Source organism: Symsagittifera roscoffensis, chromosome 6 (genome assembly GCF_963678635.1).
Source record: "Symsagittifera roscoffensis chromosome 6, txSymRosc1.1, whole genome shotgun sequence".
Classification (NCBI taxonomy): Eukaryota; Metazoa; Xenacoelomorpha; order Acoela; family Convolutidae; genus Symsagittifera; species Symsagittifera roscoffensis.
Genome location: NC_087067.1, coordinates 1198382 through 1225756, shown reverse-complemented (window position 1 = coordinate 1225756; position 27375 = coordinate 1198382). Strand labels below are relative to the sequence as shown.

At 44.0% G+C, this 27375-nt stretch overlaps 3 protein-coding genes across 3 annotated transcripts in view; 1 reads left to right on the top strand and 2 right to left on the bottom strand.

The window, feature by feature from the left end:
* Positions 1–27375, bottom strand: part of LOC134848877 (uncharacterized) — a 572430-nt gene that overhangs the window by 426722 nt on the left and 118333 nt on the right. The gene's annotated exons all lie outside the window — the stretch shown is intronic.
* The window catches only part of LOC134848890 (soma ferritin-like), a 237886-nt gene that overhangs the window by 189924 nt on the left and 20587 nt on the right, over positions 1–27375 (bottom strand). The gene's annotated exons all lie outside the window — the stretch shown is intronic.
* LOC134848085 (uncharacterized) lies at positions 444–27375 on the top strand. The gene is made up of 3 exons (XM_063865425.1): positions 444–629; positions 26403–26632; positions 27015–27375. The coding sequence occupies exons 1-3, from the start codon at positions 444–446 to the stop codon at positions 27373–27375; spliced, it is 777 nt and encodes a 258-aa protein (XP_063721495.1).

Here is a 27375-nt window from a genome sequence, read left to right as displayed (position 1 = left end):
TATGCTGCCCACTATGTTGGTCAGGGCTTCTTCAATTGATGCTCCGTTTTCCACCAATGGGTCACGAGTGGCGGTGTCACCCTTTCAATCCCAGGTAGCTTGCTGCAGGTCGAGATTCGGGCTTTGATTCTCTGCCTCAACGTTTTTTCATTTTCCACCTCTGGATCCGCCGGTGCGTTGCTTAGCCCTGTGTTTTTTTTCTCTCCAGTTCGCATTTCCGAGTTTGTCATAGTCACAAAATCTCCTGACTGGCCTGATGTATTTGTGGTTTTGCTTATCGTCCTTGCCACACCAAATTGGTCCATGGTGCCAGTCCCTCTGTCGGTGTATGCTTCATTCTCCTGAATCGAACTATTGAGGTCGACTCGAGATCCAAAGTCAACTTGCTCATCATCGTCCTCTTCTTCTTCCTGTATTATCCTTCATCACTTGTACCGGTTCCCATGGTAAATGGAAAGATGTTTCCGAAAGTGTTCTTCACTCTTTCTGAAAACGATGAGGACGTTGCCTGTTTCTCCGTCACGCCTGCCATCATGGTGTTGTCTGTGGGTGATCTTCTATTTGCCACAATTTTAGTAGAGATGTCGGACAGTTCCGTCATCTCTTCTCGGTCCAATGTCCCGGTGGAAGTAGCAAAATCTTGGCCTTGTTCTGCCGGAGTAGATTCACTCGCCAGCCTTCTGTTTCCTCTCCCCTCCGGTCCATGTCTCTCCTGGTTCTCATCCATGGCCTGATCCGGATGGACCTCCACTTCTTGCATTGTTTTTCGCTCTTCTGAGGACTTTTGACTCCTGGTCTCAACCATTCTGCCTGAAACCGTCTCCCCTTTGTCGGACCGGGTTCGTGTGATCTTTTCCACAAAAGGGTCGTTCATTGCTCTTCTCTGTTTCTCTGGTATGAATTTCCTGGAGTTGTCACTTAGTTTAGGTATCCTCGACTTGTCTAGACTCATTTTCAATTTATCACTTCTTACTGCCTATACACTCAATTCCATTGCTAGCATCCTTTTAGTCTGACTACTGATAATAAAAACACAACACAATAAATTCCAAAAGTTTCTTTTAAATAGTGACCACGAATCCTTGTATTATATCACAGTACAGCGTGTATACAATTTATTCACAATAATCGATTATTAGTCGTGAGATGTGAGGCTAGCACAGTATGATGATATCAGTCTATTGAAAAGATAGTGTTCTCACTACCCAATCAAGCACAAATATTATTGATTTAAAACCAAAAACGAAAAAAAAATACGAATATTTACTATGGAAAACGTACGTGTTTTGTACTTTTAGTCGGTCGCAATACAATAGTCGAACTTGTTTCTATAGAAAGACCGTTCCCTGCTTGGTGCTGCACCAAACAGACAAAACTTGAAGGCAGTAATTTTCTCAAGTGGGCGTCTATTGCACCCATCGAGTCCTGTGGTACCTATCCGCCTTCGGACTGCCCAAGCTAGACCTACTAAAATCCTCAGAGCAATCTTTTTTCTCAATAACGATTTGGATTTCAATCAACACCAATGAATTACACACTCTTGTTAAATTTAGATTTAGTGTCGCGAATATCCGAGTTTAGACCTGTTTTGTTTTGGTCCGGTCTTTTATAAAAGGCAAGTTACCAGTGCAGTCACTGGTTCCTAGCCTGTTTCTTAATAACCTAATACCTTTACTATTTTCTTTTTTTTGGTCTTCTTAAGTCTTAACAAAATTATAGCCTCCGGATTGACAAAAACAGGACCCCGCCGGATTGGCAAAATTGGGACTCCTCCGGATTGGTAAAAACAAGACCCCTCCGGATTGGCAAAAATAATACCTCTCCAATTTGGTAAAATTAAGACCCCTCCGGATTGGCAAAACTGGGACCCCTCCGGATTGGCAAAAACAAGACCCCTCCGGATTGCCAAAAATAAGACCCCTCCGGATTGGCAAAAATAGTACCCCTCCGGATTGGTAAAATTAAGACCCCTCCGGATTGGCAAAATTGGGACCCCTCCGGATTGGCAAAAACAAGACCCCTCTGGATTAGCAAAAATAAGACCCCTCCGGATTGGCAAAAATAAGACCCCTCCGGATTGGCAAAAATAAGACCCCTCCGGATTGGCAAAAATAAGACCCCTCCGGATTGGGACCCCTCCGGGTTTGTAAAAATAGCTTCTCAGAGACTTTCCAAATCTTCAACCGATACCCTTCCGGATCCGTTCTCCGATGCTATTATGCTGTTTGAACTAACTAGGAAGGGTGTATCTTCTTTCCCAAGACCCTTCCGGGTTGAAGTTAAGCCTCTTATTTGACAATTCACCCTAACGGTGAAGGGTCATATCGCTAGCCTAGTTTCGAATTGACAAAGGTTTTCTGGTGCCCTTAGCCTTCCCTTTTCGTCTAGAACAGATTAAAAAATTGCCTTATTTGACCGTTACTACCTATTGGTAGGGGTGTAAGGGCTTTCCAAAAATTTTTTCATAAAACGTGAAGAGTCTACCTTCCCGAATTAGTGAATTAGCTAAAAACTATCTTAAAAAATTTTCACGCTTTTTTTTTATTAATTGATGTTTTTATGTGTAAGCTCAGCTAATTTCTGATCTAATGGTACTAAAATCAACTGGATCTGTCCAGTTGTTTCAAAGTTATTAACCAAAACGTCTTTTTTCTAAAGTCAAAAAATTTATCTCTTATAGGTTCCGCCTAACTCTTTTCGCAATTCTGTTCTTCTCGATCTAAAATTTATTGATCCGAGCTCAAAAAGCCTATACTTTTCTAGTTAAATGCAAAAAAACCTGATCTACAACGCTAATCTAGCTGAAAAAATTTGGCCAAAAACTATGCTATTTGGACACTTCCGGATTGATGAATCCACTAAATCAATTACGTTAAGTTCGATTTCTCTGTAACCCGGTAGGTTATCGGCGAACAAGTTTTAAAACCTGTCGATTCACTAGTGGACGTTGTCCGAACAACAATTTTTTCTGTCCTAACTCAAATATTTCCCAAAATTTTTTTTATTTATAGTGTTTCGTTTATTCAAAAATCACGAAAATTCGGTTTTTGGTACGCAAATAGTTCCAACCACTTCTGAATTAATTTCAACCGGTTCTACCTATTATACTAGTACAATTACGATGTAACACACTAATTTGACGCTTTTTTTTGTTTCAAAAAATATCAATATCTCCAAAATCGCGATTTAGGGGGGATCAAAATATCGCTAATTTGACCCTAAAAACCAGTCCGCTTACTGTGTTTTTCACTGAAAAACAAAATAGGAGTATTAATATAGGCTGTATAAATAGTAATAATAGTAATATTATACCCCTCCGGGTTTGTTCAATATCCGAATTAAGGTGTTTAACTCGGAAATTCGCAGTTCGATGAAGGGTCACTACAGTGCTGCCTTGTCGAGCTCTCCACAGATCACTATCGTACTTTTTGAACCAAAAGGGATACAAAAATTGTTAACGATACCAAATAGTCGATTGTTGTTGTCATTGAGCCCCCTCTTGTCGCTCCATGAACTGCTTGGTTGCCGAATCAGTCTTCTTCACTAATCCCTAGACCATTCCGGATTGAGCGCAATTTAGCATTAACGTGCTTAAATACTCAAATAATCCTACAGTACAAGCACAACAAACGGGCCACAAAATTTATCGCAACGATCCTGACTGATATAAATGCCTATAACAACAATATATCAAACAACAACAAACGGGAGGGTCGGATCACCTCTCGTCTGGGGGGATGATTTCTACTGATTTTCTACTTTTTTTTTTACTGTTTTTGGTTTTTTCGGTTCTTTTTTATGTTTTTTGTTTTTCTTGGGTACTATACTACTTTTTGTTTGATTTTTTGTATATCTTTAAGAGTTTTTTGTCATAAACCTCTCAGGGAACCAGGGGACTGCCAATCCCCCAACCCTTCCTGGAATGTGAGTTTTCGGTCTTAACTAGGTTAAAAAGCTATTCACGGGAATCCGGAAGGCTTCCGCGTTCCTATCTACCCTTCCGCCCCGGCGGTGAGGGCCATATTAAGGACGTTATAATGAACATCCGCTCGGCGCTGAGTGCTCTTTAACTTTTCTGCTGGTCTTGATGTTAAAAAAGAATAACACCTAAACGTTTGGCCAATCGTTCCAATAACGTTCTTAACTCTTAATAATCATCAATCCGGAAGGCTTACTGCTAAAAATTCGAAGTCTGCATAACTTGCATTTTGGCCATTCTGGTCGAATGTTACATACTCCCCGGACAGTCCCGTCAATGTCCTCATTGAATCGCTCAATGTTCGTAAAATGGTTACAGTGTCATCGAACAGAATTTATAAAATGCACGAAATTACTTTTATCCACGTCACATCGACTCATTGCAGAACATAAATGGCATCATACTACATCACTATAGCCTTCAAATTCTTTCACTAATCTGCACATTGAGGATATAACCTAAGATAAAACATATTTTCTGACTCTCAGTGTCAATGTCCCGATTAAAACTTTTTCTCTTTGATTTAAAAGGTGTTGGCTTGCAGGACAGTCCTGCCAACCAACAAGCTAAAATTATCCTACTATGCTCCTTCCCTTCGGAAATCTTGCTTGTTTATTGTCCTGAATTTTAAAACTAAGAAACTTTGTGGTTAGAAAGAACAATGAAACAATCTCCCTCTTCGAGAGATTACTCAAGCCTTCCATGTCACCACAAAGTGATCAGTTCTCCTAGCTGATTAAAAACAGTCATGCAGGCTGGAATATTTTAAATATACTCCTTCACTTAAGCCTTTCGAAATAAATAATAAGTGTCTCTAAAGCCACTTCAACTAAAATCAAATTGTAAATTTATAAATGCAACAATTTCAAAACTCAACTAAATGTTTCAGTTTTCAATTACAACTTGGTTGCTTGGTTTCTCACTTGAGTTTTTCACACACATAAAACAATTCTGAGTTTTAACTTTTCTTCATCACTCCTTTGTTCTCTTCTTTTTTTGTCGTTTAGAAGTTCTAAAACTTCTAAATTCTTCTAATTTTCTTTCTTGTTGCCTCTTGTTTTCTCGACCATTCATCAATGTTCCATTTCTTCCTCCTGTGATACTGACTCCGCTAACATTCACTGTACACCCTGCTTCGACATATGCTTTTTCGCATACTCGTACAACCATGCAGTCATGTTAGCTCTGAACCATGGCATCAATCGTTTTCTTGCCCATATCTTCCTCACTTCCATCGGAATGTTTAGAACTTTGCACATTGTCTCAAAAAGATCTAAATCTTTTAGACAATCTCTTTTCTGCAACTGTTCTCTCGTCGGCGCCTCCTGTCTGTTATTTTCTCTCACATGAGCTTCCAGCCATCGTATCGCCATCATAACTCCCACTATCACTATCGTTACGGGCTGTGATGAATCTGGTAAACCCATGGAGAGCAGCTCTCCAGAGTCCCAGATCAACATCAGATTACTACGCTTGGGATACCACCAGGTCTGCAGCAAGCAGTGGCAAGGAAACTCGTCATGCGTCAACATGATGCTTCCCAATTACGTTTTCCCGAAGCTTCCAGCAATGGTTCCACTTTCATCATCACTCGGTGGACTTCATCATTCTCATCTACTGCATTGTAATCTGTGCCAGTTGATCCTCTCTGTTTCTGTCTCTCAAAGTCACTGAAGTTCCCGCTCACATATCCCATGAACTTCTTTCCTAGTATTGACTCCAATTCTTCTTTGGTTCTCTTTGGAACTGCTGAGAACATCTTACATAGTAACTCGTAAGACTTTTCAGACATTCTCGCCAATCTCACACACTTCGGCACTGAGAAGGCTTGATCCACGATCGTTCTTGTACTCTTCACGTCCACAGCCACGAAATGTACAGGATATCTGCTCTTGCACATTGGAGCCAACGTTGAACCCACCAAATATCGTGCTCCTGATGGTCTACAATAAGTCTCGCTGTGTCTGATGTTCATTTCCGTCTCGATTGCTTCCCTCCATCTTCCTATGTATTTCTGCTCAGTCTGCAGAACTCCTGGGAATACTTCTACACTGATGGCTGTGACCACCTCATGTTTCTGTTCCAGATTCAATAGTGACTCTAAAGAACCAAACATGCTGTAGAATCCTAGTGCAGTCACTAGATTCACATCGGTTCCTCCATGGCAATCTGCTATCAATTCCGTTTCTGTCCTAGCTTTCATCACTATATTTCCAAACAATACCGTCAATTGCTTGTGTTGTTTCTCCAGGGTCTTCACACAGTCCAAACCTCCACAAACGTGACCCTCCAGTCCACAGACTTCCGCCAGACAGCTACCAGGTTTGACCCAGTCTTCTGGTCCCCAGCCAGGCAACTCCACTTTATCTTCTCCGTTGCTCTTTGAGGGTGTTATCATCACATTATATATGATATTGAGGTCACGCAGGTTACAGTCTGCATTCAGTTCCCTCTGTACGTCTTGTGTCGCCCGTAATATTGAGTCAGCGTTGGGACTAGGACACCATGATGGCCTCATCAATTCCCACACTGTCATCAAGCTCGTTCTCAGTAATTCATCTGAGAATCCCAACCCAAACTCCACTCTTTTGTCGGATTTTGGTACTGAAGGTGCAGTCACCTCTTCTTCCAAGACCAGTCCCAATTTGGCCTGTGGATTGTTAACGCTCTTAATCGTTACAATTCTGGACGTCCAGAATCTTAGCAACACCGCCTGCTCATAATCGAAGAAGCAATCGCGTATGTCTTCACTCAGGAAAGGATTGTACGCGATCCCTATGATCCCGGATACGTAGCCATGCAATTTCTTCTTGATCGGTCAACAGTATTCACTGGATTTTGGCAATGCTCCCATAGATTCTTTAGTGAGTCTCAGCTCCTTGTTTGAGAATCTCCTGATTTCGTCTATCTTTTTCATGGGTTCTAACTCCTCAGGTTCTTTCATGTTCACCCTCATCGGTCTACTTTGCTGCATATCCAGCAGTGCTAGCAAGAATAAGGCTTTCGTTCGCTCATCGCCTTCCCTCAACATTTTAACACAAGTGTTTAATGCAGGTACTGAAATCTGCTCTATCAGGAATCGAATGAAACAGAGAGCGTCTCTCCGCTTCGCACACGCTACTGCTGCTCCCTCCTGGACTATCAGATCCCTCAGGTTCGTCATAAGGAAACCCTTTTCATCTTTTGATCTCTTCCTTTCTTCTGAGTCATATTCTTCGCGAGTCAGTCCCATCATGCACCAGGCGAACCTGAGTTGTAACTCTGTCCTTACGTAAGGTACTGCCACGAGAGCATGTATTCTTGGCGTAGTCCTCATTTCTTCTTCGAAATACCTCAATACTACTGCTTTCCATGGAAGGCTCACTAACTGCTCGATCGTTTCCGCCTGTACGTCAGACGACGCCAAAGTCCCGTACGCCTTCTGTTTGAGGGTGGTGCCTTGCAACATCATTTCTAGATAACCCTCCATGGCTTTTTCGTCTTCCAGGGCCATAGCATACCCTCTAGCCGAGTTTCGGTATTCCAACATCTCCATGTATCCACCGGTGGGTTCACCTATCGACACAGTCTCCGACACTGTCAGTCGGTTGTATTCCACTGGTGTTAGTTGTCCTGCGACACTTCCCTTTCCATGATTCATGGGAGATGGCTTGAAGTCTTTCATTTTGCTCTCTCCACATTGGCTGAGTATTTCCATTTCTAAGGCTGCTCCAGTCAGAGTGCGGTCACTCCTTTTGGATTTATAACCGGTTGACTTTATCCCCGCCATGAGAATGGGTGGCACCATCGCTATATCAGTTAATATTCTATCTGTGCCAGACAATTGATAATCACCTTGCCCCAAATCCATGACCTCCTCAACTCGTTTCCTTTTTGCTGAGTTACCAGTTTTCATCGATATTTCTGAATCCACCTTCGTCTTTCCAACTCTCCTCGGCATCACTCTGCTGCCTAACTTCATTTTCATCGCATTGATTTTATCAATCACCATTTTTGATCGCATCGTCCCTCTCCTGGTTCTTGACAGATACACCACTTCTCCTTCATCGTCCTGCGGTGTCATCTTGATGGGAGAATTCGCTTCACTCTCATCAGTGGCTGAGTCGATCAACAACTCACTCAGTCTCCCCTCACACTAATCAAGCTTGTCAAGCACTTCTCTCATCAAGGGTTGGTTGAGACCCGTTTTTAGAATAGACTGGGTCCCATAGCTTTGAACCACGGTACAGACTTCTTCCATAAACGCCACTCTGTCCAGCTTACATCCCGTCCTAATCTCGTGGTCTCGGTGATGTACTTCCCATTCTTCTTCGGGCAGCGTTCCCAAGAAAGGTACTCTGGCTGAGGCCTCTATTCTTCTCCTCCGAGGTGATTCCATAAGGATTCTCTGGTCGTTATTTCTTGAATTGCCAGGAGAGCTGCTCTCCGGCAAATTCCGTTTCATTTCCATAAAGGCTGACGGAGGCTCCAGTGTCGAGATGCCTTCATCCGCTGGCTCAGTCGTTTCCAACGTGTCTGCATTATTCTCGAGATCACTGAAGATATTGAAATCCAGGTTGGATGTTCCTCCTGTCGATGCCCTGTCGTCTTCCCCACCAGCTTGATCTTGTTGCATGGGTTCTTCGGTTTGACGGCTTCCACCCTGTCCGTCATCTCCTTCTGACTTATCCTTGTTCGAGTTCAATGGTCCTTGTTCGTCATTGTCGGCTTCTTCCTGGAATCTCGGTATGAGCAATGTACCGGCCGATTTATCTTCCTCTTCTCCATGGACCACTTTGAATTCTTCACAGCCGAAGGGTGCTAGAAAAGTTCTCGTCTGCAATATTCCTCCCACTTTCATCTCCTTTTTCACACTGGTCAGGATTAATGAGGCTTCAGGCAATTCGGTCCTGCCTCTCATCCTCATCGGAGCTAAACCTAATCCCTTCCATTCCTCATCAAATCTTCCAGGCTTGGGAGTTGCGGCGTTGCTTATTCGCCTTCTCGTCGCTTCATCCGTGAATGCGAATCGTGTGTACTGTAACACGGCGGCATTTCTCCCGACAAAGTATGGATCCATCGTTCCCACGAAATTCCCTACTCTCCTTTCATTGGCTTCGAACGCTCCCAATCTAGGAGTCTGTACCACGGAGACTGCTCCGAGCAACATCCTTCTTATCAGAGGGAATTCAGGGATTGCCTCCGGCAGCTTCTTGTAATCGCCCCAGTCCTTCGTCTCTTCTCTCACCTTGTGATATGCTGCAGTGAGACGAGGCACTCTGGTTATTTCACCATTCGTTTTATCATAGGGCCTCAGATTCCAAAGCCTTGGAAACACCTCGATGTGTCCTCTTTCTACTTCTCCCATGCGGTCACGGAAGTGATCGTCAAAATTGATGACTGTCATCTCTGGCTCCGATATTTTCGCAAATAATAGATCTTCACTCATGAGCTCCCACAATGTGTGCTGCTCACACCAGTTCAGTGTACTACCGTCCACTGCCGATATGAGGTTCAGGTGCAGCACCGACCTCCTATATGCTTCCACTTTAACGTCAGGGAACGCAAACGTGACTGCTGGTCCATAGATCACTGTCACGAACTCCGTGACTCCTCTGATCAGCGCCAAGGGATCGGTTCTCATAGCCAAGCTCAGATCAGTTAACAGCGGCATGCCTCCAACATGTCGTCTAACATCTTCCTCTCTTTCAATCGTCTCGTCTTCTCCCGTTCCAAAGCGATTTTGTTGTAAGAGATACTGGATAAGAGTGTGTCTCAGGTCTCTTATCTTGTTCCACGAGTCCGTGGATTTCTTCATATCCAAGTTCCTCACTCTCTCCTTCATCTGCTCTGGACAACGTGCCAGTTCCATTAGTCCTCCCAAGTTTCCGTGGGTAATTGCGATCAATGTCAGAAGTCCATCTAGCCGCAGGTTCTGAATTCCATCGGTGAGCAGCATCGCCGGTCCTTTCACGAAACTCTCCGCTCCGAATGTCACGAATAAGGCTATTAATTCCACTATCGATACTCTCACCACTGCTTGGAGGAATTCCTTTATCAAATAGTGCGAGACTTTCGGATAGACTTTTGCCAAGAAGGACGCGGTCCATCCGGCTCCCAACCCTTCTAGCATGCTGTCTGTCCTTTCAAAGCCCTCCTGTCCTTTCATTTCCTGGGTCCAGAAGGTTTCCAGAGTAATCTGACACATTCTGTTTACAAACTCGGCAGTCTTTTCTCCGGCATTTTCCGCCAGGTTCACCTCCTTCAACAAGTAGGCATGTATCTTCGTGATTATTACGGGGCCTTGCTGAGAAGCATCTGCACCCAATGCCGCTACTCTAGGGTTCAGGTGTAGCCACTGGTTGGCTTCCGGTTTGGTTCTCAGAATCATCGCCTCCAGATGAGCTCTTATCTCCAGTGAATTTTTCCTTCTTGTGTCTTCACCTGCCACTTCCATTGCCCGGAACCATAAGTCGTTGGACATTGCCGCGATCACTCGATGGTCGTCGTCTATTCCCGGTTTCAGTTTGAGTTGTCGACTGAAATTGGACAGTTCCAACCCCAGCACTTCGTCCAACACTAACATGTGTAGCGCGTGATCCTTGAATCCTCTCATCGCATTTGAGATATCTGACCATACTGCAGGCAGTTCAGACTTAAGTGGCCTCAGATTCTCCATTTCTATCAGGCGATTCGGAGCTGATATGATCACATCATATTTTCCTTCCGAGAGCAAGGCCACAATTGCATACACGAATTTCAGTCCATCCGGGAGATGTGCATATCCCGGAGACAACGCGAATACTACTCTCAATGCCACTTTACTGAATGACCCCTCCTTCGTCGCATCCACCACTTCACCCATCGACTCCAGGATGTCTTTTATCGCTGGCCATACTGCGTTTTCTGCCGTTGTAGGATCTCTGAGTCTGCTCAGAAAACCTCTACTGTGTAGATGGTCATTAATGCCAGCAAACACAATTGTAATTGGATTCATGTCCGTCATCCTTTGTACCCCTATAGCCAAAGATACTGATTGCAGTAGGTCCAGGTCGACCGCTGCCAACATTATGACGTCCGGCCAAAAAAAAGACTTGGAAGTGTACAAGAACTTTGAATTCGCTACTACCATAATTTTGGCCTTCCTCATCTCTGCTTTGTCATAGGCGGCGAAGATGGTTTCATCTTTCTTTATCGCTGTCAATCCGCCATACCTCTGGGCATCACCATCTTGGTTCACTAGTTTTGGGTACACTCTTTCCTTCACATGACCAGGTGGTGTCGTCAGCTGCTTGAATATCTTCACGTGTTGTCCAATCGGCGCTCTCGTTGTCAGGAATCTTCCTGGTCTCTCTTCACGATTCCCCTCATCATGGTTCAACCTCACATCTTGCAACGGTCTCGCATTCACTGGTCCCATCGTGTTGTTAGAGGGCAGTCCCTCCAAGTCAGCAAATCTCAAGGCCGTCGTGGAGCTGAAATTTATGCTAGCGGCTATCAACCAGTCTACGCCGGTTATCGAGTACAATCTGCTGACGGATAGCATCGCTCCATTCAGCATCCTGAAGATCCAGCTTCATTAGTTCGTCTTTGTATACATGCCAGGGAGACGGTATGGGTCTCGACCACATCAATGAGCCTCTGCTCGGTCTCTCAATTCATCCAAGTTGAAGTTGTCCATTCTATTCTTTCAGGTTTGATTTGATTCGATTCGATATTTGACTCAAGTGAGCTATTAAATGATCAATCAGGATCTAGAAAAGAAGTCTCAAATATCACACTTGTCTGTTTCACCCTAACATATATCGTTAAAATTTGCTTAAAAACAAATCAGATAAAAAGATATTTATCCTAAAATTTATTAAAATCAATTGGTTTCTAAAATTTTGGAATTCGACCTAAGATTGGACAGTCCAAACTTTGGATCTATTCCCAAGATCGTCATTTAGTTGTTCATGGTCACTAACCCCTACTTACCCATGATCTTAATAACATAACATAACATAACACACATATCACATTTTACATACAACTTAGTCTTTGGCCTAACATTCTCTCGCACATCACTCAGCCTATACTTAAGTAATATTTCTTATGTAGATATACTTGTATGTTCGTATCAGAGAATATCACGTGTACAAGCGCGTACAATTCCCGAGGATGCAGTCTTCCTCTGTTTGGATCGTACACTGGAAGCGAGAGCTCCTTCACGTCCATTTCGACAAGGAAGTCCCTCAGCCTCGTCAAGGACAAGACTAGCTTTTCCGGGTCCACGTGCCGTTTCTCCGTCGCCCGTGTTACCAAGAAGCATAGATACTTTCCCGGTATTTGCGACGCCGCCGGAGGCAAGGCTGCTACGCCCCCCTATTCCCGGTCTCTGCTTCCAATTCAATGTTTTGAATTCTGAATTCTATGTTTTTATATTCTCTCTTAAAATCCGCTGCTAACGATGTCTTAAAACTCATGTCTGCTGTGATCGCTATCGCACATGTTCCATTTGTGAGTGTGAAATCGCTGAAATCTGTTAATATTATGTTACTTGAATATTCATTTGGTAAGTTAAAATATGACTCAACTACCCTGCCTATGTCAGGTTTCTTAGGTTCTTCGCCTGTTTCTGCTTCTAAGTCTCCTGTTTCTCTTGCTATTCTTAATTTTTTTATTATCAAGTTTTCAGTGTGGGTAAGTCCTACCCCCACTCCCCGGACAAAAATATCCATCGACGTCCCCGTCGATCGCATACCGGGTATCAAGTCAAGGTTAGAAGCTGGAATGAGTAATCGTCCTTCCTGGGCAGCCCAGGAAGGATCATCTCGTTCAGTCTTGATGTATTTCATGCTTTCCTGATCTACGTCTTGAATCGTGACGCTGGTCTCCTCTGGATCCGAGGTTGTTTCATTCAGCCACTCTAAGACACGGAGGTTCGTCAGGTCTTGTTCATATGACTGCTGTTGCTCATCGTCGAATTCTACCTCGGGTTTCGACCAGTCGTCAACCCACTCATCGTTGTGATCATCGACTATGTCAATGTCTTGTGACACAGTTATTTCCTCTAAACCCACTACTTCCTCCACTATTTTCTTTAGATCTATCCTATCCACTACAAAGTCGTCACCGTAAGGATTGTATTTCTTTCTTGGTCTCGTCCCGTCCTTCTGACGAGTCTGTATGGTGAACGGAAGATCCGGTTCCAAGTTCTTGGGAACCTCTATCTGTTCGGGATCCTGCCAATCTTCCTCTGCGTAGGGTAAGGTTTCATCGTCCGCTTCGATCTGTTCGTTTGGATCCAGGTCCAGCGGTGTATCCGTACCTTCCTCTACGACTTCGTTTCCATCGTTTTTCTCCCTGGTGCCTTTTTCATTGACCTCACAAGCAGGATCCATCATCAGATAATCCCCTTCTTCCATGTCTGCAGGTATACACCAGTCTTCTGTCGATGGATTGTGTGGCTTTATATTCTCGTAGTGTGCGGCTCGGCCAGTACTCAGTCTATAAAAGCGTCCCTCCTGATGCACCTCTGTAATCATGAAGGGTCCCCTCCATTTTTTAGGAGCTTTTTTGTCCCTTTCGGTGGTATAACGTTCTGGAATACCCATACGTAGTCTCCCACCGAGTAAGCCTTTGCACCAGCTGCTTTCTTGTCGAATCTTTTCCTCTGCCTTGCCTGTGCCTGCTGAGTGTTTCGTCTACACAAATCGTTCAGCTCCTGTTGGCGTCTGATCACATCCCTCACGTAGACCTGTGGGGACGTTTTCTTTCCCTCATATTCTGGGTAGAAGAAGGTTAAGGGTAAAGACTTTTCGTGTCCAGTTAGCATCATGTGTGGACTGACTCCAGTGGTGGAGTGTTGCGTGCTATTATATGCTCCCATCACCTGTGGAAGGTATCTGTCCCAATCAGTCATGTACCTGGAACAATATACTCTCAGCATCGACACTAACGTCCTGTTCTGTTTTTCCACTAAGCCATTTGTCTGAGGGTGGTATGTCGTGGAGTGTGCCTGAGCAACCTGTGAGCGTCTCATAAGCTCTTTCGTACGCTCTCCTACGAAAGCTGTTCCATTATCCGATTGAAACGTCATCGGACAACCATGTCTTGCTATCCACGTATTGATCAGGTGGTCGCATGTCTCTTCCGCCGAGGCAGTTATGCAGGGCACGGCCTCTGCATACTTCGTGAAATGATCTATCATGACCAGCACCTGATTATAACCTTTGTCTGTCATCCATATCTTTTGGTGATCTATCTGCACCACCTCGTTGAATTCAGACGACTCGATCGATTGTAAAGGAAATCGCAACTTCCTTGGATCCTTGACCTGTTGGCATGACAGACATGCTGTTACCCATTTCTCGCATGCCTTTTTCATCCCAGACCACTCAAAGCGCTTCAGGATCCTCTGATATACTTTGTCGATCCCCTGATGGCCCATCTGATCATGTGACCTGAATAATAGTTCTGTCTGATAGAGTTGCGGTAACACTATCGCGTTATACTTGTATAGGACTCTGTCTTCCTCTCTTCTTTTGCAAGCCACGATCCCGTCCTTGTTCAAATATAACCTCCCTTCCTTCTGCATGAAGTATTGTCTCAGGATGCGATAACTATCCTCCTCGAGGTCCCCTTTATCCGGAGAACCATTCTCGATCCACCTTTTCAGGTTGCTTGTCATGCGATCATTTCTCTGCGCTCTTAGAAGGTCCGAGAGTCTGTATCTCGCCTTCAAGTATGTCTTCATGACCCTCATCTGACTATTCAGCTCGTTGGGCTGATGTGTGTCTTCTTCCATCTTAACGCACCAAATCTTCGCCAACGGTTGTGTTTCTTGTTCAAACGGCTGAAGATCAGTCCTGACTACCTCTTTCTGCGGCAACAGGCTTATCGAACGTTTCGATACCGCTATCGTTTCTAATTCATCCGCTGCGTTGTCAAAGATCCTGATACACCTCTCTGTCCAGGACCCTTGCGCGAGTTTCCACTAGTAGCGTGTGTATCGCTAGTTCTGACAGTTCCGATCCCGAGCTCGAATTCCTGTCTGAATAGGTGTCCATTCCTGAGCTTCCTGAATTATCTTCCGTCGACGAGGTTGTGCTGGAGACTGCACGCTCCTCCAGATCATGTCTGTGCTTTCTTTGCATCCATCTGAACTCCCCTGACAAAACATTTTGCTCTAGGCCCTGTTTCTCATCAGGAATTTCCTCGTCCATCTCAGACTCCCCGGACAAATTTCCTTTTCCCGGGTGTTGATCTTGTGATCGCTGGTTCTTCTCATCATCCGTCTCCCCGGACAAATAGTCCTGCAGCAGATTTTGTTCTACCTCTTCATCCTCTTTATCCCGGTCCACAAAGGTGACGATTTTCTTTCGCTTGCTGCTTCCCTGTTCTTTCTGTCCGTAAGAAGTACTGGTTAAAATCTCTTGGGGTATTGAGGATACTAGTTGCTGAACTATTGTCCTACAATCCCTCTCATTCTCTTCGTGTTGTCGTCTGGACGGCATGATCTTCACTTTCTCACTGACTGTTAGCGATGCCACTGCAGCTGTCCACTCGGGGTCATCTCTGGTCACTTCTCTTTCTAACAATCCACCCAGCATCCGCATCACTTGTGGTGTGACTTGCACCGTTTTATCCAATAATGAGAGGCTGTTTATATTCATGCGAGAGAGTTCTTGCTGGACCAGGTTCGAGCGCAGCAACAGATCCAAGGGGACCGGGTCCTCCTTGGACAGGATCTTTATCTCGGCTGCTTTCTCTACAGGTAACTCTGGGTGCCCTGGAGTTGGATGTCCAGACTTATCCAATCATCTCGTTAAGGGAAGCGCTTCATAAGTTTCTTTGTCCAGAAAAGAAAATCCCTCCTTTATTTCCGCCTGATTGGCCTGCTTCTGCTCCAATCTTTCATAGAACTCAGTTTTCTTACTGAGGCTGTCAGCATTCTGGTGTTTATCACGCATCCTATGTTCGATTATCATATGGTAGCCATCCAATCTTACTATCCAACTACCAATATAACTCTGATCCATCGAGTAAGTCTTCAACCAGGATAACGCTCTGTTGTCCACGCGTAACTTGAAGGGAGCGCTCCCCAAGTATGCACGGTACTTCTCCACGAAGGTGACTACTGCAAACATTTCTGCTTTTGGTGCACCATATTTCATCTCTGTGTCACTCAAGACTTTGCTGCCGTATGCAATGGGACGGAGAACTGTTCTTCCGTTCCATTCTTGCTCTTGATGCAAGATTCCTGAGATGGCCACCACCGATGCGTCTGTGTCGAGAACATACATGCCCTTTTCTGTAGGCATGCCCAGCACTGGCGCTTCGCACAGTTCCCGCTTTATGTTCTCGAAAGCAACCTGTGCCTCATCGTTCCATTCGAACTTTTTCCCTTTGTTGCGCATCAGCTTCTGCATCGGGTACACCTTGTCCGCATATCCTTTTATGAATTCTCGGTAGTAATTGGCAAACCCTAGGAAGCTCAGGAGCTGTGTGTCCGTCCTGGGGGCCTTCCATGTCAACACTGCTTCCACTGCTTCCGGGTCCGGCCTCACACCATGCCTATCCACCATTCTTCCTAGGTACTTTATCGAATCCCTAAGGATTTCACATTTCGATGGTTTGCACTTTAATCCTGCTCTTTTCATGCATCCAAAGACCTCATCGAGCCTATCAATGTGGTCTTCCAGGGTCGGTGTCGCTATGACTACGTCATCCACGTAACACATCACGAGATTCCCGTACTTCTTGGTCACCTTCGTCAACGCCTGAGCCATCAGTCTTTGAAAAGTGGCCGTTGCATTGCACAAGCCGAAGGGCATCCTCTTCCACTGGTACAATCCCAACTCGCACGCGAATCCGGTCTTCTCTCTGTCCTTCTTCCGCAGAGGGACCTGCCAGAAGGCAGAACCTAAGTCCAATGTGGTGAAGAACTTGGCATCACCAAGTTTAGATAGGCTCTCGTCTATTCGCGGTATCGGGTACGCATCTTTAATCGTTACCGCGTTCAAGTAACGAAAGTCGCAACAAAATCTAAGTTGCCCCCTTTCTTTTTCGCCATTACTACCCCGCAAGCCCACGGCGATTTCGAGGGTTCTATCATGTCGTATTCAAGCAACATTTCTATTTCCGCTCGGCACGCTTCCGATTTATGTGGCGTCACTCGCCTTGCGCCTTCCCTATGGGGAACGGCGCCCTCTTCTAGTTCGATTTCGTGTTCGACGAAATTACAGCAACCGATATCCGCCTTATGTTTTGAAAATACATCTGCGTTCCGATTTAGGAGGTCCCGTAATTTTTTGAAATCTCCCTCACCTATTTTCCCTTTTAAATGTTCTATCTCTGGCAAAACCGGTTTGTCAGATTCTAGTTCATATGACGAGGGCGTTCCGGAAAATTCGAGCAGCTTGATAAGCCGTCGTCCGTCTCGGATTTCATTGAAAACAATTTATGAATAGATTTTAATTCATTAATCCTCTTTAAAATTTTATCTTTATTGGCATGATAAGGACAGTCTTTCACATCATTTTTCTTCAAGTTTTGTGTCTCCTCATAGTCAGTCCTCATCGGCAAAGCGTAGCCAAGCTTCTTTCCACGCTGGATTGAAAGTGTGGTGTCCAGTGTGTTCAACAACACACTGACACATAGTCCGTTTCGCGTTACCGAGAAGCTCCGGCCTAAAATCACCGAACTCTGACTTTTTGGATTCGGTACTAAGCAAACCTGTTTACTATCACTTAACGAATTCAAATTTCTCATTCTAAAAATTGCTACCACAGCCTGTCCTGGTTGTAATTTTACTTTTCTATCCAAAAAAATTGGTACCTTGTTTTCGTCTGTTATTATCCTATTAATTGGTCTCTTAACATACTTCCGGTCCGGGTTTCTAATCCGTATCAGACCGTTGTTCAAGTCAATCATCACGTCAAATTTCCTGACAAAATCTCTGCCCAAGATGAATTGGTCGGCGTCGTCCAGATTCTCTACCACCAGGAAGCTCATCCAAAGATCCCGTCCTCCCATGTGGAGGACCGTTATTGGTGTTCTTCCGGCTACGTAGATAGCTCCTCGATTGGCTGCGGCCAGTCGGAGATTCGTTGGAATTAGATCTTCCCGCGTGAAGCCCATTCTTTCCCAAGTTTTTATCGACATCACACTCACTACCGCTCCTGTGTCCAGAAGCCCTGTGACTCCAATTTTTGTTCCGTTGGTATCGAGCAGATGAGCTGTCACATCTGCTTCATACCCAATGTGTACTGCGTCTTGTTCGATCATGGCGTCATGGCCTATCCTGCGGACCTTGAGTTCCTCTTCTCCCAAATAGATCTGCCCCATTTGGTCATCATCTGTTGTTACATAGGTCCTGGTGTAGATACTGATTCCATCCACGTTCAGCATTATTTGATACGGCCCATAGACCTCTAGGTAGCGTCCATGAAGTTTCTTCATGCGAGGGCCACCCGTCGTTAGTAGTGCTCGCACAGCTCTCGACTCGGTGCGTGGCTCCACCTGTCTCAGATAATCTGCATATGTGTCCAAATGCATCAAAGTGAACTCGGATGGTTCACTCAGATTTCTGATCACCTGATGTCCAGCCACTGAGATTATCGACTGTAACCTCTTACTGGAGATCACTTTAAGTTTCATGTCTAAACTGCTTGGTGTTTTCGTCTCCTCGAACTCCGTTGCTTCGAAGGTATTCAATTGCTCCTGAAGCTTTTCATTTTCCAGTTCAAGTTTCACTTTTTGTTCGATCTCTTTCGTCACCAATTCCTGTTGTACTCTGTTTAGAGCATCCCTTGCGGCTGCCTTATAATCGATCTTGAAGTCCTCAGCCGCAGTTGCCGGTTCCGGCTCACGTGTCTCCCCCGTTACCGCTTGCATTTTCTTTGCCGCCAGCTCTTGAGGTTTATCCTTTCTGCGTGCCTCCGCTTCACTCAAAAGTCGAGCCTTGCTGGCTTTCACTCCTGACAAAGCTTCTTCATGTCTTGGATGCTTGATGTCTGCCACTGCATCCCAGAATTGCGGACAATCTGATTTAAAATGACCTTCCAAGTTGCAAAAGAAACACCTCGGGCCGAATTTCGCAATTACTCCTCTCATGAAATCCTCATGGTCCATCTCTGACGCATCTTCATCCTCGAGGCTAAAGCCTATTGCTTTCATGCCTTGTTTGTAAGCTGGGCATGCTGACACATGATGGTCTGTTGAACTGCAATTAGCACAAGAGCGTCTCTTGTCCATATCATCCCTCGGTTTGTACCAATTGTTCCCTTGGTTTGCTGGTCCGTTGTTAAAATTTCCATAATTGTTCTTGTAATATCCAGATCTCGAAGGAGGTTTGAACAAAAGATACTCCTTTGATTTGAGCCTTAACTCCTCCGGTGTTGGCGCATTAGTTGATAGTGGTGTGTAATGCGTTGCTAGCATCGTCCGAAGTTCATCATTTTTCACACCATCGATGAATTTTGAGGCTACGGCTAGGTTCATCCTTCGGCTTGACTCATCCGGTTGGCTGCGTCTTCTCAGCATTTCCAAATCATCGAGAAACTTGTCTATGGTTTCATCCTCTCGTTGCCTCCGTTTCTCGAAGCGCATCATCGCCTGGTGCCCCTGCACCCCTGATCCGAAACGGTTTAACAAGATTTCGAAGATTTTCTCAGCAGTGTCACGTTGATACTGTTTCTTGGCCATGACACATTTCAGGGCTGTCCCTTCTAAGTTGCTGGTGAGCGCGCTGCATTCCTGTCTCTCTGACAAGTCCTCTTCCTCGAAATGCAGCTTCATTACCTCTCTCCAGGTATCAATACAGCCATCAGATTCGTCTTTCTAGCATCTTGGCTTCTTAAAGACTCTTCTGGACTTCTCATTGCGTTCATTGGTTCTAGATAACCTCGTCAGGAATGTCTCCAAAGACCTGTTCAGGGGTTCAAATGCTGTGGCCATTGTCGTAGCATCCCTTGAGTGTCCCGCTTGAGTGTCCTCACACCTCGTCGAAGGCTCTGTGTGCGGTGCATCCCTGCAATCCGAATCACCGTGAGCGTTTCCCGCTTGGCCCACATGACTCCTCCTCGGGCTTGCATGCCCCCTGTTGCCGGAATCACTTCTCCCAGTCGCATGTGTGCTTTGCGTTGGTCGTTCGTTAGAGATTTGTCTGTTCCCCGTTGAACTTGCTCTACTGTTCGGGCCCCATGCTGTATTACCCCTTGTGGCATAGCCTGATGAACTGCCCCTGCCTCTAGTGGATCCATACGTCTTCCTCCTTTGATGTTCAATGAAGTTCACCCTCGGTTCCCTGCTGGGACCTCCCGAGTTCGGCTCTCCTTCTTTTGGTCCACTCTTGCTGCTTAGTAGCCCGTCCAACCTATCCATGATAGCCTGAGTTCGCCTCTCCATCATCGCGTCTATCTTTGTGTCAAGAGTCCCAAGAGACTGCTCTTGTTGAATTCTTAACTTCTCCATCTCGTCTCTTAAGCGTAACTCTCGCTGTTCCGCCTCTCTTGTCATTCGCGACAAGTTCCTCGCCATATGTTCGTCCGTTCTTACTTTCAAGCGTTTTTCGCTCCTGCTAACTTCTTGTCTGTTGCGGTTTATTTCTTCCCGCAGACTTTCTCTTTCAATGTGAACTGCTCTTTCTAGTTCACTCATCCTTATTGACATCTGCTCGTTTTGTTCTCCTAAGCTGTCCACTATGTTGGTTAAGGCTTCCTCTAGTGCTGCCCCGTTATCCACGAGTGGCGTCACTGGTGGTGGTGTAACCCTTTCGGTCCCAGGTAACTTCGTGCTTGTCGAGATCCGGGCCTTGACTCTCTGCTTCAACGTCTTTTCATTATTTATTTCAGGATCCGTTAACGCGATGCCGAGCCCTCTGGTTCTACTCTCTCCAGGTTGTGGCTCCCAACTTGCCCTAATCGCGAAGTCTCTTGACTGGCCCGGTGTGTTTGCCTCTTTGCATATCGTTGTCACTACACCAAATTTGTCCATGGTTCCAGTCTCTCTTCCGACGTGTGCCTCACTCTCCTGGATCGAACTATTGAGGCTGACTTGAGATCCAAAGTCCCCTTGCTCCTCTTCATCCTCTTCCTCCTGGGACTCACCATCGTTTCCTGCTCCTCCTCCCATGCTGAATGGAAAAATCAAAAACAAACAAATATATAATGACAGAATATGAATGTCTCTATGAAAAAAAACGTATGTGTAATGTACTCTTAGTCGGTCGCAGTACAATAGTCGAACCTGTCTTTAAAGAAAAAGCTTTCCCTGCTCGGTGCTGCACCAAACAGACAAAACTTTGAAGGCAGTAATTTTCTCAAGTGGGCGTCTATTGCACCCACCGAGTACTGTGTTACCTATCTGCCTTCGGACTGCCCGAGCTAGACCTACTAGAATCCTCAGGGCAGTCACTTTTCCCAAAAACGTATTATGTTACAATCCACACCAATGAATCACGCTCTTTTTAATTTAGATTTAGTGTCGCGAATATCCGAGTTCGGACCTGTTTTGTATTGGTCTGGTTCTTATTGAAAGGCAAGTTACCAGTGCAGTCACTGATAGCTAGCATGTGTGCTAATAACCTAATACCTCTCACTTTTTAGTCGTTCTTTCGTCTACCTAAGTCCTTTAATAAAATAATACCCCTCCGGATCGGCCCAAATAGGACCCTTCCGGACTGGCAGAATCTGGACCCCTCCGGATTGGGACCCTTCTGAGTTAGTTAATATCAGACCCCTCCGGATTTGGACCCCTCCGAATTAGCAACTATAAGACCCCTCCGGATTCGGAACCCTCCTAACTTTAAAAAAATTTTGACCCCTCTGGATTCGGATCCCTCCGGTTTTGTAAAAGTAGCTTTTCGGAGATTTCTTACTTCCAACCGATACCCCTCCGGATACGTTCTCCGATGCAATTTTGCTCTTTCAATTAACTAGGAAGGGTATGTGCTACTTTCCTAGACCCTTCCGGATTGAAGTTAAGCCTCTTATTTCACAATTCACACTAACGGTGAAGGGTCTTATCGCTCGCCTAACTTCGGCTCGATTAAGGTTTTGCTGTGCCTTTAGCCTTCCCTTTTTGTCTAGAACAGCCAAAAGTTACTTTATTCAACCGCTATCACCTTTTAGTAGGGGTATAAGGGCTTTTCTAGAAGAAGTTTATAAAACGTGAATTGAGGAATTTGCTAAAAACAATCTCAAAAAATTTTCACGCTTCTTTTTCCAAAAAAACTTTTGTCCTTATCAGTAAGCTCAGCTAATTTCTGATCTATTGGTACCAAGATCAACTCGATATGTCCAGTAGTTCCAAAGTTATTAACCAAAACGTCTTTTTTCTAAACTCAAAAATTTTTCTCTCTTATAGGTTCCGCCTAACTTTTTCCGCAAATCTGGTCCTTTCGACCTAAAAATTATTGATCCGAGCTCAGAAGGCCTATACTCTTCTAGTTCAATGCAAAAGACCCGATCTAAAACGCTTTTATAGAAAAATTTTGCGAAAAACTATGCTACCTGGACCCCTCCGGATTGATGAATCCACCAAATCAAACACGTTATGTCCGATTTCTCTGCAACCCGGAAGGCTTTCGGGTAGCGGGTTTTAAAACTCGTAGATTCACTAGTGGACGTTGTCCGAACAACTATTTTTACTGTTGTAACTCAAAAATTTCAAAAAATTTTCTAAATTTATAGTGTTTCGTTTTCTCAAAAATCACCAAATTTCGGTTCTCGGTACCAAAGTAGTTCCAACCACTTTCGAACTAAACTTAACCGGTTCTCTCTATTATGGTAGTGCAGTTACGATGTAACACACTAACTTAGCGCTTTTTTCCGTTTCAAAAAATATCGATATTTCAAAAATCGCGACATGTGGGGGGGTCAAAATATCGCTATTTTGACCCTAAAAACCGGTCTATTTTCGTTGTTTTTGCTGAAAAACGATATAAGACTATTAATATAGGCTATATAAATAATAATATTAGTAATACTATACCCCTCCGGGTTTCCTTAATATCCGAATTAAGGTGCTTAACTCGGATATTCGCAGTTCGGTGAAGGGTCACTACAGTCCAGCACTGTCGAGCCCCCCACAGATTACTATCTTAATTTTTGTACCAAAAGGGCTACAAAACTTGTTAACGATACCCAACAGTCGATTGTTGTCGTCGTTGAGCCTCTTCTTGTTGCTCCTTGTACTGCTTGCCGGATCAGTCTTCTCCCAAGACCCTTCCGAATTGAGCGCAAATCAGCTGATCCTTCCGGATTGAGCGCAATTTATCATTAACGTGCTTAAATGCTCAAATAACCCTACAGTACAAGCCTCACAAACGGGCTACAAAACTGATCGTAACAATCCTGACTGATATAAATGCCTGTAACAACAATATATCTATCAACAACAAACGGGAGGGTCGGATCACATCTTGTCTGGGGGGATGATTTCTACTATTTTTTTAAACTTTTTTTTACTGTTTTTTTATTTTTTTTCTGTTATTCTTAATACTTTTTGTTTTTCTGGCACTATATTACTTTTTGTTTGGTTTGATATATATCTTTAAGTGTTTTTGGTCACAAACCTCTCAGGGAACGAGGGGACGGCCTATCCCCCCACCCTTCCTGAAAGGTGAATTTTCGGTCTTAACTAGGTTAAAAAGCTATTCACGGTAATCCGGAAGGCTTTAGGGTTTCGAACTACCCTTCCGCCCCGGCGGTTAGGGCCTATTAACGGCGTTATTATGAGCATCCGCTCGGCAGGGAGGGCTCGTTAACGGTTCTGTCGGTCATGATGTTAAAAAAGAATAACACCCAGGAGCGCCATAAAAACATACATGTAACATTCGCCCGGAAGATACATATCGACGGAAAACAAAACTAAGTCTTAAGACGACTGGCTAGCGTCTAAACAGAGCTTTGCATGCTTTTCACCGTCTCTACCAAGCCAGTACTTTTCGGTGGTCTTTCTAACATCGGGTCGACAAAAACGTTACTGCTTTCGGCTTCGGTCAAAACACTCAAATTAACTAGATTACATGCAGAAATAGTGAGCTCATGGCTGGGTCTCAGGATCCCCAGACCACGAGGTCACTCCTAAAAACAGGGCTACTACTTATTATATTACTATTGTTTTTGTTCAGTAGATAAAAATCATCATCTCCATCGAAGATGGATCAACCCTTTCCCCCAACCCCTAGCTTCTCATCCTTATCAAAATGAATCCAGATATTAATTAAATTCAAGTCAGGACATGACAGGAAGCTAAAAGTTTATGCAACAGGATAAAAGTTTCAGTTCCTTTACCCTTCCGGATTGATGAATCCGCTGGATCAAGCTCGCTAATCCTGATTTTCTCTTAATCCGGAAGGCCGTCTCTCACCCTTCACCGTTGTTCGCAACGGCCTTGCAACTATTGTAGCAGCACAATAGTTGCAACTCGGAGTGTTCTTCTGTTACTCTGTAACTCGTTGTCGTTTTCCGATCTCAATTTCGTTGTTGTTGCTAGCGCAGCTAATTTTGTTCTCTTTTTCTTTCTCGTTTCTGTCAAAATGGCCGTTTCTGACGTTTCTCAGAAATATGACGTCATAATTCGAATTTTTGAAATTTTAAAATACCAGAATATTCTGGCCCTCACCGTTTGGCCAATCGTTCCAATAACGTTCTTAACTCTTAATAATCATCAATCTGGAAGGCTTACTGGTAAAAATTCGAAGTCTGCATAAATTGCATTTTGTCCATTCTGGTCGAATGTCACAAACATCGGGTCGACAAAAACGTTACTGTTCTTCGGCTTCGACCAGAACGCTCAAATTAACTTAATTACATGCAAAATTAGTGAGCTCATGGCTGGGTCTCAGGATCCCCAGATCACGAGGTCACTCCTAAAAACAGGGCTACTACTTTTTATTATATTACTATTGTTTTTGTTCAGTAGATAAAAATCATCATCTCCATTGAAGATAGATCAAACCTTTCCCTCAACTCCTAGCTTCTCATTATCTGCAAATGAATCTGGATGTTAAATAAATTCAATTCAGGACATGACTAGGAAGCTAAAAGTTCGTATGAAACCGTTTAAGTTCAGGTCTCGAGACCTCTCCGGATTCCTGAATCCGGGGAAGTAACACCCTTATTTCCTTTCCGGAAGGCTGGCCACGCTGTCCCAACACCCTGTCCCACACCCTGTCCCACACAGTTTGCGTGAATTGCTCTGTAACCATTGTAGCGACACAATCGTTACAACTCGGATCAATCTCTGATAATACTCTGTCATCGGTCGCTACTTCTCTCGTACTCGTGTTGACGTTTCTCAGAAGTGTGACGTCACCATTCGAATTTTTAAAATTTAAAAATTTCCAGAATCTTCCGCCTTCACGATTCGTCCAATCGTTTAAATAACGTTGTTAAAACCGTCAATCTTCCAGGTCAGCAAGTACGAATACAAATCTGCATTTTCGTACATTCTGGTCAAATGTCACATGATCGTCACGATAAGAGGCTTCGTGTTGTATATCTTTCTCGTCCGACTGTTTTTCACTATTTTAGCTGTTGTTGTGTTTTTCGTCACTTTTCAATCAAAAACTGGCCATTTTTCGTATTTCTCAGAAATATTCATTCGCCAATCGAAATTTAAAATTACCGAATATTCTGACCCTCCTTTGCAATAATTTCCAACCATTAAGGCCTCTAGTCCTATTTTCGTACTGTGTCGGAAGGTTGCGCTGTGCCAGTCTGACAGAATGGCACATACATTGACCGAGACCAAATGATCAGAGCTATCATTATTTGCTGGGTATGAATCCTTGTTATATCATAGGCAATGGCTTTTTATAAAAATTGCATCAATAATTTTTCAAGGATATCGACTGGAATACGTGATGAAGGGACTCCTGACTGTAACCTCGGTTACTATGATACTTTTGACCTTCTAATTACCCCACGAAAAAAAAAATTATAAAAAAATATCAATAATTTTTCAGCCAACAATATCTTCATTAGAATGCATTTAATTAGTTCATTTTTCGTATGAGATAGAACACTTTTCTATTTAATTTTGTTTTGCAAGTGGTGCGAAGATCTGCTTCCTCGGTGTATAGTTTTAGCATTTTGAGGGACTAGTTATCGGGATCAAAATTTCGGGTTCCAAGAACAAAACACATAGGCTATCTGGCCGCAAAATTTCTTTTCGGCTATCCGGGAACAATTTTTTCCCGCATTCGCCACCGTGACATGCCAACGTTTATTCCGGGACTTTTTTCGCCTAGCTGTGATGGCGATCTGGCCCCTCGGTATTCATGCACCTTTTGATAGAAGTCTTCATGGATAGTAAGGTGTGTGTCGCAATAATTTAGTGATTTGTTTTCAGAACTACAGTATTCAAAATGGTCAAAACTGGTGCTGAAAAAAAAACTGATGCTGAAGGAAAAGTTAGCAAAAGGGGAGCAGCCCTTGCTGTTGATGTTCAGCTCTCAGAAGATTTAGCTGCTGTAATTGGGGCATCAGCAATGCCCAGAACCCAAGTTGTGAAAAAATTGTGGGCTATATTCAAGGAAAGAGGAATTCAGGACCCAAAAGACAGGCGATACATTAATCTGGCCGATCAAGATGATCTCAAAAAGATATTTCAAAACGTTGAAAACGACCGATTGTATGGGTTCGGTTTGCTGAAACATCTGAAGGAGCATATGAAGACTATGTAAAGATAGCTCAAATGCTTCTCTAAAACTCAAGTCTTATTTGTTGCGACTTTGAAATTTGAGAATCTCTTTGTTGACGGACTTGATTGATGTCATTTTATTTATGTTGTTGTTAACTGTTTCAACATGCCTTTTGATTTGATTGCATGATTACATTGATTAGAAACTTCAGCGGTGCAAAAATGATGTGATTCTTGTATCTTCACAACTATTTTATTTACTCTTCTGATTTATGTTCTGTTTTAACAAACTTGTTTTTATCACTTTGGAAATGCTTCGAGATTGAAAATGGCTGAAAAATTTTTTAGACCGATCTCTAAAGAATCTAGCTGAGACATGAAAATTACATCTAATTGAAGGAATAATCATTGTAATTTTTAGACTTGTGACAACAAGCAAATTTGAGTTCATAATTTCAGACAGAGCCAAAATGGTCAAAGCTAAAGTTGAAACCACCGAACCCAAAGTAGTAAGCAAGAGGGGAGCAGGCTTGACCGCTGATGTGAAACTCTCAGCCGATTTGGCAGCTGTCATCGGGGCATCAACAATGCCCAGAACTCAGGTTGTGAAGAAAATGTGGGCCATTTTCAAGGCGAGAGGGATCCAGGATCCGAAAGACAAGAGATACATAAAACTCGCAAATCAGGATGACCTCAAAAAGATATTTCCGAATGTTGAAAATGAGCGTCTCTACGGATTTGGCCTGCTGAAACATCTCAAAAGCCACATGAAGACTATGTAG